This window comes from Salvelinus fontinalis, chromosome 18, assembly GCF_029448725.1.
Source record: "Salvelinus fontinalis isolate EN_2023a chromosome 18, ASM2944872v1, whole genome shotgun sequence".
Classification (NCBI taxonomy): Eukaryota; Metazoa; Chordata; class Actinopteri; order Salmoniformes; family Salmonidae; genus Salvelinus; species Salvelinus fontinalis.
The window spans coordinates 6,411,833-6,427,480 of NC_074682.1; the positions used below are offsets into that span (position 1 = coordinate 6,411,833).

Sequence of the window (15,648 nt, forward strand, 5' to 3'; positions counted from 1 at the left end):
TTTCAATTCCATCAGTATTAGACGTGTATATAACCCTCTGTTCCCCCCATGTCTGTGTTTAATGTTCTTAGTGCCATGTTTTTTGTTCGCCGAAATAAAAGGCTCCTTTGGCTACCCAATTTCTGCTCTCCTGCACCAGACTCCCTTACAGCCAGATACGCATACCTAACAACGATTGGTGTTCTTCGTTTTGCTCTATGACCCCCACAAGTGTCCCGTGACTAGTCTGAAGGTAACCCATAGAAATGAATGGAAGTATGGAGGTAGTTTTGTGCCAACAAAAATAAGGGGATAAATATGTGTCCAAAAAACTCAAATATATTTCCTGAGCTTTCAAAACCTAATTCCTTATGATTTATTTTTTTTACTGCCATTTATGAATGTGTTATTCAATGTGTTTCCATGGGATATAGTAGTAGCCAAATTCAATATATTTTTTTTATACCTAAAGGGGTCCTAAAATTCAATATCAAATAGCTAAATAGCTAAAACAATTCCATACTGTACACTAGCTTAAGCCAATGGCTTGGACTTTTCATTTAATTTCAAAGCCTCCTTCAGATTCTTATTAGACATGCAATCTCTGTTTTAATAAAGCAGCCTGTATACTTGCAGTAGGGTGGGAAATGTAGTGTTGTACTTTAATCATGAAGTGAGCAAACAAACTCCCACGATTGCCACTTTGACTCTCGTCACACATTCATCTCCTCAACTTACCCCCTCAAATCACACTCTTCATGCACTCCCACTCGTCCCCACTTTCACCCGTCACATTCTTATCCCCTCTTTCAGTTCTGTCATATAGGCCCCAACTTAATCTCTTGTGGACAGATCTACATAAACATAACTGGTTAAACATAACTGGTTCATCTCAGCCTATGTTGCCCTTAAGTCTCTACAGTTTTAGTTGCTGACGGAGAAACGGATTACCCCAGAGAACACTGCTACTCCTGCTGTTCTATCATCATCTGATTAGTCCGAGAGCATCTGGTCATCGCGGTGGTGGCACAGGGCTACTCATTTCTCCTGTGGAGATTTGATCTTTTCCCCCTCTCACCCGTCTCACCTCCTCATTTGAATTCCATGTTGTCACTGTCACTTGTCCACTCAAACGTTACATTGATGCCATCTATCGCCCAGCGGATGGCACGTTCCTCAATGAGCTTGACACCTTGATAAGCTCATTTCCCGAAGATGGCTTACCACTCATCGTACTGGGTGACATAAACCTCCTGATGCCTGACTTCGATTCAATTCTTTCCTCTCCTTTCCTCGTTTGACCTCACTCTTTCCCAGTCCCCTCCCACTCACAGGGCAGGCAACGCACTTAACCTCATCTTTACTAGAGACTGTTTGCCTACTAATCTCACGACTATCCCCCCTTCGTGTATTTGATCAATACTTTGTTTATTTTTCTCTCCCTCTCTCTTCCAACCCTACCCACTCAGCCACTATCCAGATGGGCGTGCACCATCGCAATCTTTGCTCTCCCTCTCCTATCCTATCATCTCTTCCTTCTGTCTCCTGATTCTGCCTCTATGACCCTACTCTCATCCCTTTCCACATCCTATGACTCTCACTGTCCCCTTTCCTCCTGGCTGGTTCAGCCATCCCCTCCTGCTCTGTGGCGTAGTGACACACTCCGAGCTTACAGAATGGGGCTGCGGGCAGCTGAGAGGTCATGGAGGAAAACTAAACTTACGGAGAACCTTCTATCACTTTAAATTTCAAGCTTCTGCCTCTGATCCTCCCTCCTTATTCCTCAACCTCCTCCCCCTCCCTCTCCATGGTCAACTTAGTCAACCACTTTGAAAAGAAGAGACTTCTTTTGCCCCTCTCTCTCCATATGCAATCTGGCAACTTGTGATATCCAAATCGCCCTACAACCTGCTCGCTCGACCCCATCCCCTTCTCCAGACCATCTCTGGAGACCTCCCATTCCTCATCAACTCATCCCTGACCACTGGCTTCATCCCCTCTGACTTCAAGATGGCCAAAGTCGCTCCCCTCCTCAAGAAATGAAGACTCGACCCCTTTGATGTCAAATACTACAGACCAGGATCTTCTTTCTTTTCTTCCCAATACACTTGAGCGTATCTATTGCTAACTCTCCCGTTATCTCTCTCAGAACAATCTTCTTGACCCTAACCAGTCAGGCTTCAAGACAGCTCACTCAACTGAGAATGCTCTCCTCTGAGTCCCGGAGGCTCTCCACTCTGCCAAAGCTGACACTCTCTACTCTGTTCTCATCCATCAGATCCTCCTCTCCACCCTCTCAGGGCTGGGCGTCTCAGGCTCTGCACACTCTTGGATTGCATCCTACCTGGGAGGTCGATCCTACCAGGTGACGTGGAGACATCTCAGCTTGGATATCGGCCCACCTCCTTAAGTTCAACATCGACAAGACAGAGCTGCTCGCCCTCCCGGGGGAGGCCTGCCCGCTCCGAGACCTCTCCATCATGGTCGACAACTCCACTGTGTCCCCCTTGTAGGTGTAAAGAACCTTGGTGTGACCCTGGTCAGCACCTTGTAATTCTCTGCAAACATCAAAGCAGTGACTAGCTCCTGCACGTTCATGCTCTACAATATCCTTAGAGTACTACCGTTCCTCAAACAGGAACCAGCGCAGGTCCTAATCCAGGCATTTGTCTTCTCCCATCTGGACTACAGTACTTCAACCCTGTTGGCTGGGCTCCCTGCTTGTGCCATTAAACCCCTGCAACTTATCCAGAATGCTACAGCCCACCTGATGTTCAACCTTCCCAAGTCACCCCACTCCTCAGCAAACTCCAATGGCTTCCAGTTGAAGCTCGCATCCACTACAAGACCATGGTGTTTGCCTACGGAGCAGCAAAAGGAACTGCCCCTCCCTACCTTCAGGGTATCCTCAAACCCTACACCCCAAGCCGAGCACTCTGTTCTGCTACATGTGATCTTTTGGCCATTCCACCTCTTCGGGGGGTCAGCTCCCGCTCAGCCCAGTCAATGCTCTTCTCTTTCTTGGCACCCCTAAGGTGGAAGCAGGACAGCAGAGTCCCTGCCCATCTTCCGAAAACGTCTGAAACCCTACGTCTTCAAAGAGTATCTTAAATGAATCCCAAGGCGCTATTACTACTAATTGTTGTAATTCTGGTTCAGCGCCTCACCCCCTTTCTCTAATGACAATAATTTGTCGGAACGAGTACAATTTTATTTATTTTTGTTTCTTTCCCTCTCTGTTCATTTTAAGTAATCTTCTTTTCTCATTCTTTTTCCTTTGTATGTCTTTCTGTCCCTTTTCTGTCAACATAGTCTCATTAGAATATGTAAAAAAAAAAAAAAAATAAGACTCCTGTCTATTCTCATTATCACGCAGTGACAACCAACAGCCTTGAAATGGACCCAGCAGTTTTGGGCACCAGCAGGGGGTCCAGGCAGGTAGGTACTTTTCAGGCAGCTACTTCAGCAACATTAGGGGTTCCAGAAAAACAATCCCAACTGACACCCTTGTGGAAAACAAGGGTGTGTGACTTTGCCACAACAAGAGCAAAAGGTCCAATGGTGCTTAAGGTAACAACAAGCAAATAGTGGGGGATCGGAGATTTCAGCACCATGGACAGAGGTGAAACCATATCCCAGAGGTCTGGCGTTCACCACCACAGGACAGTGGCCAACATTTCACCCGTAATGGTCTCATTTAGGACAACAGCGGTTTGAAAAAAAGGTATGATATTATCAGAGACTCACCCCAGTGGTTTCTCCAGTCGACTGGCAGGTGACCCCACGATCTCCCCCAGGGTACAGAACACTTGACCCAAGAAGTCCTGAGAGGAGGAGGAGAAGGAGGGAGAGAGAGGGAGGGAATAAGAGACAGAGACAGGATGGAGGAGGTATAGGGTTACAAAAGGGAAACATGGGGAGAGGGGAAGTAAACAGGGATGAAGGGAGTTGGGGAGAAGATTGGACAAGGTGATAGCGAGATCGAAAGAAGGGAGGGAGGTAATATACCTAGGTTATTAGAGTGTGTTACATGCATTACAGCTGCGTGTGTTTTCTGTATCTCTAGCTACAATATACTACAGCTACAGTACGAAAAGAAAAGGAAAGAGGCAGAGACGTACGTTGAGATCAGAAGGCTTCCAGAGGGCAGGGGAGAGCAGGCAGCAGGGTCAACAACAACAGAACACATCATGTACACACAAACACTACAATACCCAGAACACCTAGCACCGGGAGGAATACAATGAATAAAAATCATGCAGTTGGAGATATGCAAATCGTCTCTTTGTATGCAAATACCTCAAATAATCTGTTAGACCGTTTTGATCCAACAGTCTCCCAAGCGACAGAATGTGAAGATTGTTATCCTCTTATTAGCAGTCAAATAGTGACATGATGATTCATACATCCTGTTCATCTAATTCAAATGCACTAAAGCATTTCATGATCAATTCTAGTCTGGTTGAGGACACAGAAGGTACATTATTCTACAACAGTAGTACAACTACTAATCCTCTGCACATGAATGTAAATCATGCACCCAAAGCAGTGGTGGAAAAAGTACCCAATTGTCATACTTGAGTAAAAGTAAAGATGCCTTAATAGAAAATGACTCAAGTAAAAGTGAAAGTCACCCAGTAAAATACTACTTGAGTGAAAGTAAAAAAGAGTATTTGGTTTTAAATATACTTAAGTATCAAAAGTAAATGTAATTTCTAAAATATACTCAAAAGTTAAAGTATAAATCACTTCACATTCCTTATATTAAACAAACCAGATGAGATAATAATATATATATATTAAGGATAGCCAGGAGCACACTCCAACACAATCATTTACAAGCGAAGCATTTGTGTTGAGTGAGTCCGTCAGATCAGAGGCAGTAGGGATGACCAGGGTGGTTCTTTTGAGAAGTGCGTGAATTGGACCATTTTCTTGTCCTGCTATGCATTCAAAATGGAAGTACTTTTGGGTGTCAGGGAAAATGTATGGAATAAAAATAACATTATATTCTTTAGGAATGTAGTGAAGCAAAAGTAAAAGTCGTCAAAAATGTAAAGAGTAAAGTAAAGTACAGATCCCAAAAGTACAGACCCCAAAAAACTACTTAAGTAGTACTTGAAAGTATTTTTACTTAAGTACTTTACACCACTGCACCAAAGCCTACCACCTTATCCTCCAATGGAGACGTTTCTTTATAATTGCCTAATTGTTATTTTGCACTGGATGCACAGGCATACTGAACACACAGAAGGTTTGCCCTACTGTATGGTCACGGAGCCATTGTATGTACTTGTAGTAACAACCACATTGTATGAACAAACCAAAGGTTCATAACAATTTCATGCTGTATATTTGGATACCTGGATGGTTCTTTGGGGAAAGGGGGATACCTTGTCAGTTGTCTAACAATGTATTAAACTGAAATGTGTCTTCCTTCCGCATTTAACCCAACCCCTCTGAATCAGAGAGGTGCGGGGGGGGGGGGCTGCCTTAATCGACATCCACGTCTTCGGCGCCCCGGGAACAGTGGGTTAACTGCCTTGCTCAGGGCAGAAAGACAGATTTTTACCTTGTCAGCTCGGGGATTCGAGCCAGCAACCTTCCGGTTACTGGCCCAACGCTCTAACCACTAGGTTTGCATAAATCCATGAAGGTAGTTTGTTGACAGAGCATGCAACATGTAGCAGGCACAACTAATCAAACCATGCAACTTCACGATCAGACCAGAGTCATAGATAAGGAGAGTTTGGCCAATCAGAGTGCAGGACTCTCACGTTTCATCTCTCTGAACATTCCGTCAGTTGTCCATGATGAGTCCTATGCTTTTAGCTCTGATTATTTTGTGCGGGAAATTCTGTTAGCTTGTATTGATCAATAATGACTTTGAAAATCAATGGTTTCAAGTCAATTACGTTGATTATTGTTGGGAGTATTGGCCAATACCTGTTCATCTGTGTCTGTAGGTCTGAGAGGGTGTGTCACTCACGTGTTTGGATAGGTCTGGGCTTTTAGAGTCCACATCATATCTGGAGGAGAGATAGGTAACACGGGTTACATGTGCGTGTGTGTGTGTGTGAGCGAACGAGAGAGCGAGAGGGAGAGAGAGAGAGAAAGGGAGCTCTAACGAGGCCTCTGGTAGATGAAGTTTATCCATTGCTCATTACTTACATCCATATAATCCAGCGTTTCCCAGAACTCGGTGTTCGGGACCCCAAGGCATGCACGTTTGAGTTTTTAACCTAACACTACACTGCTGATTCAAAATGATCAAAGCTTCATGATTAGTGGATTATTTGTGTAGCGCTAGGCAAAAACCTAAACGTGCATGCCTTGGGGTCCCGAGGACCCGAGTTTAGGAAACCCTGATCTAATATTTTCACATCTATCAGTGTATGTGAGTGAATGCTAAGGGGGTTGTATTTCATCTTGGTTATCCATTTCACCTTCTTATTAGTGGGACGATATCTCACTATTGGAGGCTAGTTGTTACGGGCCTGATCGGCACATGAGTGGAAAGGCCTGCACCAAAGCCTGCCACCTTATCCTCCGTTTCTATAGAACTGCCTAATTGTCCTTTGATCCACTGTATTTTGTTGATGCATACATGCGTATAGATGACGTAATGCACTATAGATGAGGCCTGTGACATGTTTGACTGGTTGTTTTTTCCGTGTCTCAAAGCTCAATCTGAGTGGTCCGCAATGTGTTTCTTATTTTCTTTTGCTGTATTCTGTGTTATTGTGTCGCTGTGGAGGGACACTTAAATACATTTCTCGAACTCCTTGAACATAGAGACATCAAGGAGAAGGACGTGAACTCTATGAGCCCTGTGAAGATGAAACAGACCGTGATACAATAGATCACCACAGCCCAGAGTTAGACGAGAGCCGCACATGCTATAGCAGGCACTCACGCACGCACACAATGACGCAATACAGATCATGAATCGGGATGACTCAGATTAATAAGGGTCATCACCTCAGAGCAAAGGGGTAGCTTCTCATTATTTCTGACTCTGCGTACTTCTACACTATACAAATTGGGGAAATCATATTCGTCTGACAGGGTTGAATTGAACCTCTATGGGAAGTCCTTACCCCACCATTCTCCTCTGTTCTCTCTGGACGGGACTGGCTGAGGGTTGAAACCAAAGCTACATGTGTTTTATCGCCCTATATTTTATCATAGAAGTCATAGATCACTTGAACTAACTGTTAAACTCCAAAAGAGAAGATTCCTAATGTTCTGTGAATATTATATTAGCTTGCCATATTCCATCATCGCCCAGCCATTTGCGATTATAGTTTGCATCCATTTAATTGCACCCTAGCCCTGTTATTGCACAACCTCCTCCTGGTTACATTATGTTTGAGAGAATGAGACAGCTGTGGGCCAACCATTATAGTGTCTGTCTGATGTTTACTGTTCGTGACTAAACGCCATTTGAAAGGAGAGGAAACAGTCTCTAGGATTCCTCTCAGTGTGAATGTGAGGCCAACAAGGAACGGAATAGTGACTACAGTATAACGGAATGTGTATATGTTTCTTCATGTTTGCTTTGACAATTTAGGTCCCTACACTTTCCACGCTAATATAGCCTCTTGAATTGAATGGGAAACGCAGAGAGGGGAAAAGAGAAAGACACAGACAGAGAAAGAAAGGGAACAGAGGGAGGGTTGTCATGTGGGGGCTCATCAGGGCCAGTGTGTAAAGGAAATAATCACTCACAAGTCAAAGCGTAGATTCTGCTTCTCCTCAAAGAAATAGTCCAGGATGTACTTCCTGACAAAGTCTGGGTTTAGAGTGTTGTCAATCACCTCTGTTCTCCCAAACTAGAGAGAGAGAGAGAGAGAGAGGGGGGAAGGAAATGTGAGAAAAAAAACATTATTCAGCATTATACATCCTCCAAATACACAATCTATCGTTCCAATCTCTTCATTAGTATTCTATATCTATCTCTCTCTCTCTCCGACACATACACACCTGTCAGAGAGAGAGAGAGACACAGAAGAGGGATGATTAGGAGACAGTATCACCACGTGATACCAACACATTACACACTCCTGTTGTGTGAGTGTCTTTCCTTGATCCTGTCTCGTCTCTTTTCTCCCATTCTAATTACTGAGGCAGAGAACACCCACTCATCACCTCAACTCACCCTCCAGAGAAAGAGAGAGAGTGGGAGAGGAGGAGGGAGGGAGGGAGGGAGAGGAGGGAGGAGGGAGAGAAGAATAGGAAGAGGGAAGAAGAGGGGGAAGGAGAGAGGGCTTGGCGAGAGAGTGTAGAGAGATGAAGGGTGAGAGGGAGGAGAGAGAGAGAGAGCGTTACAGAGGGGCAGAGTTGGCAAGAGACATGAAAAGGCAAAGTATGAGAGATGGAGGAGAGAAAGAGGCAGAATTAGCACCGGGGACCAGGAAAAGGGAGACAGGGAGATGAGAAAACAGAAAGAGAGAGGGGGAGTAGAGAATAAAGAGAAAGAGAGGGGGGGAGATGGGCAGGGGGTTAAACCCAGTTAATTACTGGGATTTTCACTCCTACACAAACGGCTGCAGATCCAGGAATAAAGCCAGCAAGCTTGGAATTCACCCAATCACACACCCCACCTAGTTCCGAAAGAGGACAGTGTGAGTGACATGACACTGTTGGTAAAGCCCATGGAGGAATCCTAAATATACGGTAGGGGTTACAACCCCTTCTCTAAATATAGCTGTTGTAAGATACGGGTTTCAATCATGGAGACCTGGTAAGCCAATATGGTAATGGGAATTCTCTGACTATACATTTAAACATGTCTGAAACAAAGACTATGTAGTCCAGTAAGGGGTCTGATTCTCATTGCAACTCTCTATGAGGAGATACATTGGGGTGAAGTACACCCATTGATCTCACATGAATTGAGACTGTAAATAAACTACTGAAATATGGCTGCTTCGGAGTCAAACTGGGGCAACGTCTGTCTACATCCCTTAACAGGGAGGCAGTGCCGTCTGCAGCGGTCGTGTAAAATGGGCCAATGTCTGTAATGTATGGGGAAACAGTACAGAGAGGCAGCACGTGGTGTATTGGTCAAAAGTAGTGCACTACATTAGGAATGGGCTGCCGATTAGGAATGGGCTGCCGTTTGGGACACATGCTATAAATGTTTTGTAAACTGCTGAAAAATCACTGTTTCAGTCTGGTTTCTGAGTAACAACGGGGCCGACATCTGAAGCCCTTAACAAGTGTACGGCATGGTGAAACAGCAGCATTATGGTCGTGTGGTGTAGAAACACAGTAGTTGAATGCGGTCGACTCTGGAGGCTTGTGCCCAGAGGTGGGCTGCAGTTTGTTCACAGCTATTTGTGTTGATCCATGAATTATTCAGACTGAGAAACAGAAAGCGAGAGAGAAAAGGAGGGGGAGGTAGAGAAATGGAGAGAGAGAGAGAGAGAGAGAGAGAGAGAGAGAGACGGCGGGAGAAGAGAAGGTGTGAGAGAGGAAGCAAAGAGCGACAGAGATAGACAGAAATAGAGAGGAAGAGAAACCTAGCCTCTCTGATAATGCATGAATAAAACAGCCATTTCCCAACTGTGCTTGCCTGGCTCACACTCGAGAGAAAGCTAGTCGTTTTCTAAACAAGGCCAGTTATAAAAGTTAGAGGATTTAGGTTAAAACGTCTCCATTCTCTGAAGTTGGAGGACAAGACGTAATAGAGAGGGCTTCAGTTGTACTATTTAAGGGAGTCCCGAGAGTCAACGTCGCCTACGTATTTGGAGACGAGAAGTGGAAGAACTTTGAGAACTCAACAACTTAAATTGGATAAATTAGCAAAGTTATTTGAACTGTTCAGATGATGCTAATTGTTTTTCATTTTGGAAATAAATGACCTTTTTACAAGATACATAGCTGTGAGTTTACAGCTCTAATCTCCTGACGAACAGACTCGTTAAATAATAACAATGTGTAATGGGAGCAACGCCTCCTCATTGGCATTTTTTTTCTCTCCGTTGCTATTCCTATCGGAGAAAGCAGACGATCTGCCATTTGGGATTCTGTGTGTTTACTTTGTAATTACTCTTGGTGACATTTGCAATCAATACATCCCCTCTAAATGCAGAGATTAACCTCGTTTATCCTTTATTTAATCATGCAGGATACAATCCCTTGAGGTTAAGTGTCACTCTGGGGCCCCCCTTCCAGTATTGGGGAACATCCCGAGTCATGTTTACGACACAAACTGTTCAAACCACTCTTGTTGGTCAAGATCATTTTCTAGGTTTAAAGTTTATTCCCTGCAATTCTACACATTTTGTCATGGGGGGGGAGGGGGGAGGGCGGGGGGGCAAAGAAATGTTTGCAGTTTTCAAGGACATTTTCTTACAATTCCATACATTGCATACAATGCATACAGTATCTATGGGCTAAAAAAATGAACTCAAAAAAATTGTTGTCTGACATGGGCTAGTTGATCGGGACATTTTCTGACAATTTATAAATAGGTCTCGAAGGTATGCAATGACTGACATGACAAGAGGAACTGATGATGCACCACCCAATTGCGAAATTGCACCTTGTGCATTCTACTATTACAGCTTTCAAGAGTAGGTTTAAACCCGGACTTAGTTCATAAAAAAAAGTATAAATATATACTGTATATTATTATTTATTATAATAATTTGTGCGGGGGGGGGGGGGGGGGTGTATGAGCTTCGTTCTAGAGTCTCCTATCAGAGAGATTTGAAAAGCTGCAATATTATCTTACTGAAACGTGGCTGGATGATGACGGTGGATTCCCCAAGCAGCAGCAGGATCGTACAGGGTCTTCGGGGAAGTCGAAAGGAGTGTGTTTTTTCATGAATAACAAATGGTGTGCTGCTTCAAGTGTGACGGAAATCTCAAGCTTTTGTTCACCTGATAAAGAATACCTCATAGTAAACTGCAGACCATTTTAGCTATGTTTTCAAGCCAATGTGAGCAAAACGTTTAAACCAGGTTAGCAATCACAGACGGAATAACATGGCGCGTTCTCAAAGCATGCACAGACCAGCTGGCAAGTGTCTTCACACACATTTTCAATCTCTCCTTGTCCCAGTTTGTAATCCCAATATGTTTTAAGCTGACCACTATTGTCCCTGTTCCCAAGAGCCTGCCTAAATAACTATCCCCCTGTAGCACTCACATCTGTAACTATGAAGTGCTTTGAAAGGCTGGTCATGACACACGTCAACACCGTCATCCGAGACACCCTGGACCCACTCCAATTTGCAAACCGCACCGACAGATCTACAGATGACGCAATCTCCATTGCACTTCACGCTGCCCTTCTCCCACCTGAAGGGAGATAAACTACATGACCAAAAGTATGTGGACACCTACTCGTTGAACATCTCATTCCAACTTCATGGCCATTAATATGGAGTTGGTCCGCCCCTTTGCTGCTATAACAGCCTCCACTCTTCTGAGAAGGCTTTCCACTAGATGTTGGAACATTGCTGCGGGGACATGCTTTCAGTCACCCACAAGAGCATTAGTGAGGTCGGGCACGGATGTTAGGCAATTAGGCCTGGCTCATAGTCGGCGTTGCGGTTGAGGTCAGGGCTCTATGCAAGCCAGTCAAGTTTTTCCACACCAATCTCAACAAACCATTTCTGTATGGGCCTCGCTCGGGGGACGGGGGCATTGTCATGCTGAAACAGGAAAGGGCCTTCCCCAAACTGTTGCCACAAAGTAGGAAGCACAGAATCATCCAGGAAGTCATTGTATTTCCCTTTACTGGAACTAAGGCGCCTAGTCTGAACCATGAAAAACAGCCTCAGACCGTTATTCATCCTGCATTCGGGCAGGTAGCGTTCTCCAGATGGTGAGGTGTGACTCATCACTCCAAAGAAACACATTTCCACTGCTCCATAGTCCAATGGCAGCAAGCTTTACAACACTCCAGCTGACGCTTGGCCTTGCGCATGATGATCTTAGGCTTGTGTGTGGCTGCTCGGCCATGGAAACCCATTTCATGAAGCACGATGAACAGTTCTTCTGCTGACGTTGCTTCCAGAGGCAGGAACTCGGTGGTGAATGTTTCAACCGAGTACAGACGAGTTCTACGTGCAACGCGCTTCAGTACTCGGCAGTCCTGTTCTGTGAGATTGTGTGGTCCACCACTTCACGGCTATGCCGTTGTTGCTCCTAGATGTTTCCACTTCACAATAACAGCACTTACAGTTGACTGGGGCAGCTCTAGCAGGGCAGAAATTTGAGGAACTGACTTGTTGGAAAGGTGAAATCATATGACGGTGCCACGTTGAAAGTCACTGAGCTCTTCAGTAAGGGCCATTCTACTGCCAATGTTTGTCTATGGAGTTTGCATGGCTATGTGCTCGATTTTATACACCTGTCAGCAATGGGTGTGGCTGAAATAGCCGAATCCACTAATTTGAAGGGGTGTCTACATACCTCTTTTAAAAAAATATTGTGTTACTATTTTATTTTTCAACTCTGCATTGTTGGGGAGGTCTCAGTAGCATTTCACAGTAAAGTCTTAAACCAGTTGAATTCCCTGCATGTGACACACAGGAGGCTACTGAGGGGAGAACGTCTCATAATAATGGCCAGAACAAAGCAAATAAATGGTGTCAAACACCTGGAAATCATGGGTCGGATGTATTTGATACCATTCCACTGATTCCGCTCCGGTCATTACCACGAGCCCGTTCTCCCCTACTAAGGTGCCACCAACCTCCTTGTCCCGAGAAGAACCAGGGACAGAGTGACACTGTGACAATATAACAGGGTAGAGTCCTGTGTTCCGATAGGCAGATTGTAGTAATAGAAGACTGCATCCCTCTATTGGCTGTTATTGATGTTCTTCTCTGACGGTGTTTTCTGTTCAGCAGCTGATTTAGGGTGTTGAGGATTGTAGCATTTGGATGTGTGTCATCATGGCTTTTCTGTTTCTCTCTCTCTTTAACCCCTCTCTCTCCCTCAGTTTTTCAGTCTCTCTCCATGCAACAGATCTATCAATTTTGCTTTCTTCCTCTGTCTAGCTCTATGCTGTCTTGCCAGTCCTGTGTTCCCAGAGACACATTGTAGTAATAGATAGAGTGATCAGTGCACTGAGAGTAAGTTCTTTATGCTATGATGCTCAATATTTCTCAAAACTGTCTGAAACAGACTTCCATCACACATACACACACTGGCAAACACACTGGCAGCACTAGAGGGGCTCTGATTCACAGGACAGCCCCCCTCAACCTTATCCTTGACTGTCACCTGGTCACTTACTTTAAAAAGTTTGGAACTTTGAGTTTCTCCCTTTGCGGAACTTATACTGCGATTACACAGGCAGCGATCGGTATGGTAGCACACAGACACGGGCGGTGGGAACTGGTCATGTTCTCTCGCCTGGAGTGTACAGCAATGATGTCACAAACAGGCAAATCAGACCATCAGGGCTTGAAAAGGTCAAGCTTGTCAGATCTCCACTAAACAGCTCTGAATAAACATATCATCCCCCTATGCACACAAACATGCATGTACGCAGAAAGGTTCTTACGGTAATGAGTTTGTCCTATTTTGAATCTCACGCTGTGGCTTGTATATGTTGAGTATAGAGGTGGGTGTGTGAAGAGTTAAAGCTACATTTATTCCAAAACGAATCCTAACTTTTAAATGTCAGCACTGGGCTAAATTGATTGGTATTTGGAAAAAAAAGGACAAAAATAAAGAGAAGCTATTTCCCTCACAAACAGTCAATACCCAACTGCAAGGGACTCATTGAACTTTAGAAGCCTCTGAAGTGTGTGTGTGTGTGTGTGTGTGTGTGTGTGTGTGTGTGTGTGTTTGTGTGTGTATGTGTGTGTGCGCTCACCTCTCTCCACTGCTTGGTCTCCACTCCTTGGGTGTAGAGCACACACACTGAGGGAGAGGGAGAGAGAGAGAGAGGGGGTGGGGGTAGAGAGAGGTGAGATTGAGAGAGAGAGAGAGAGAGAGGGAGGGATAGAGAGTGAGATTGAGAAAGCGAGAGAGAGTGATATAGAGATTGTGAAAGAGAAAGCGAGACATACAGGGCAGAAAGACAGTCAGAAATAGATGCTGGCAGATTGAACAGTGCAGATTCATACAAAAGTTTTAGCCCCAGAACACTGAGCAAACAACAGACGGAGGCTAAAGGCAAAGCTAACATCTACTCCTCAAGTCAACTATCATGCAGGGACAGAGAGGTAGGGATGGGGAAGGGGGGGTGGACGGATGGAGGTAGGGAAAGAGGGAGGGAGAAAGAGAGAAGAAGGAGGGAGGGAGGGACAGAGGAAGGAAGGAAGGTAGGTAGACAGGCAAGGAGCACATAAAAGGTGGAGTCATACTCACATGGGTCAGATTTGGAGAATGTGTCTTTATCTAGTAGATTCCTGAAAGGCAAAAAGGAAAGAGGAAAGCTGTCAAGCAATATCAACTTCATAATCTTATCGAAACATATCAGAGTCCAATTCAGAGACCAATTCATCCAATTGTTCTGTGCTTCAGTTATTGCATGAGTCATTACACAGGCATTAATGGCTTTCAGAGTTGCTCCTGAGATCTATTAAGTTAACCATAGAGGTCCTGACTGAGTACCTATTCATATCATCCAACAGCTGTAGTGGCTTGCAGTGTTCCTTTCATCAACTAAAATAATGACGACGTATACCCAGAGTGATTATACCCAAAATCCTTTTGCATTTGGGTTGACGAAAACGAGACGAGACTAAGTTATCTCTGTGACTAAAATCTGACTAGTAAATGGACTGGGCAAGAGTTTTTGGAAAAAACGAGATCTTTTCAGTGTTATTTGCAATCTAGAGGCAACAAATTACTGATGCATATAAGGCACATGCCATGGCTACTCTCCTGGTGGTAAAAGCTCCCGGTAGAAAAAGGGAAGATGTTCGGAGCCACTTTACATATCGTGCAGATTCAAACAAGACCGAATACAATGTTTCCACGGGAGACGACAGCGTTTGCTCCCACAAGTTGACCAGGAAAAATACTGCTTACCTCAAGAGAAATCCAAAAGTGCACCATCCCAATATGTAGCCTACGCTAAGGTAGGCTAATAACAGATTGATAATGCTAGCTAGTAGTTTGCTGAAACCTGTCAGGCCACTAATTTTGACACAACTTTGATTACAAGATAGCTACAGTATGTCAAGGTCGTCCAGGCAGGTCGTCCAGACTGCAATCATTTGGCATTTTGCGACCATTTGACCGGACTGCGCAAGTTACATTTGTAATTGCTTGCATGCAAGTGGAACATTCATTACATGGTCACTTCGCTCAAAGTTTCAAAACGTCCTAATGAGCATTATCCTCATGATTCCTCTAATTATAGTGTCTGCCCAGCCCGTGGGCCTGTTTCGCTGGGCCCTGTACCGCTGGCAAGTGGCCCCTGCTGTGATGAGTGAGCCACTTGATGTGTGCTCTGAGAGAGAGAGACAAAAGGCTTCTGATTGTATAACATTTAAAAATCGAATTTGCGGGAAACACATGGCTCCATATGGCTATGGGCTACACTAGTTCGTTTAGCAGACAAGATTAGCTTTGAATTCCGAGGCATTATTTTGTATTATTTTATAGTATGAAAAATACAATTGAACATATCTGAATAAATAGAAAGGATATTTTCTCCAATGATTTCCGAGGGAGTGCGGACATGTG

The 15,648-nt window shown here is 44.5% G+C and overlaps 1 protein-coding gene across 2 annotated transcripts in view; it reads right to left on the bottom strand.

Moving 5' to 3' along the window:
• The window catches only part of LOC129814859 (copine-5-like), a 204,872-nt gene that overhangs the window by 133,727 nt on the left and 55,497 nt on the right, over window positions 1-15,648 (bottom strand). Inside the window, exons 2-7 of one of the 2 annotated variants that reach the window (XM_055867956.1) lie at window positions 14,323-14,363; window positions 13,826-13,872; window positions 7,711-7,814; window positions 5,969-6,008; window positions 4,101-4,115; window positions 3,727-3,803 (exon numbers count right to left, since the gene is read on the bottom strand). In XM_055867956.1, the coding sequence (XP_055723931.1) occupies window positions 3,727-3,803; window positions 4,101-4,115; window positions 5,969-6,008; window positions 7,711-7,814; window positions 13,826-13,872; window positions 14,323-14,363 (324 nt within the window). The remainder of the gene's footprint in view (window positions 1-3,726; window positions 3,804-4,100; window positions 4,116-5,968; window positions 6,009-7,710; window positions 7,815-13,825; window positions 13,873-14,322; window positions 14,364-15,648) is intronic. The other variant, XM_055867955.1, reaches the window with a different exon arrangement.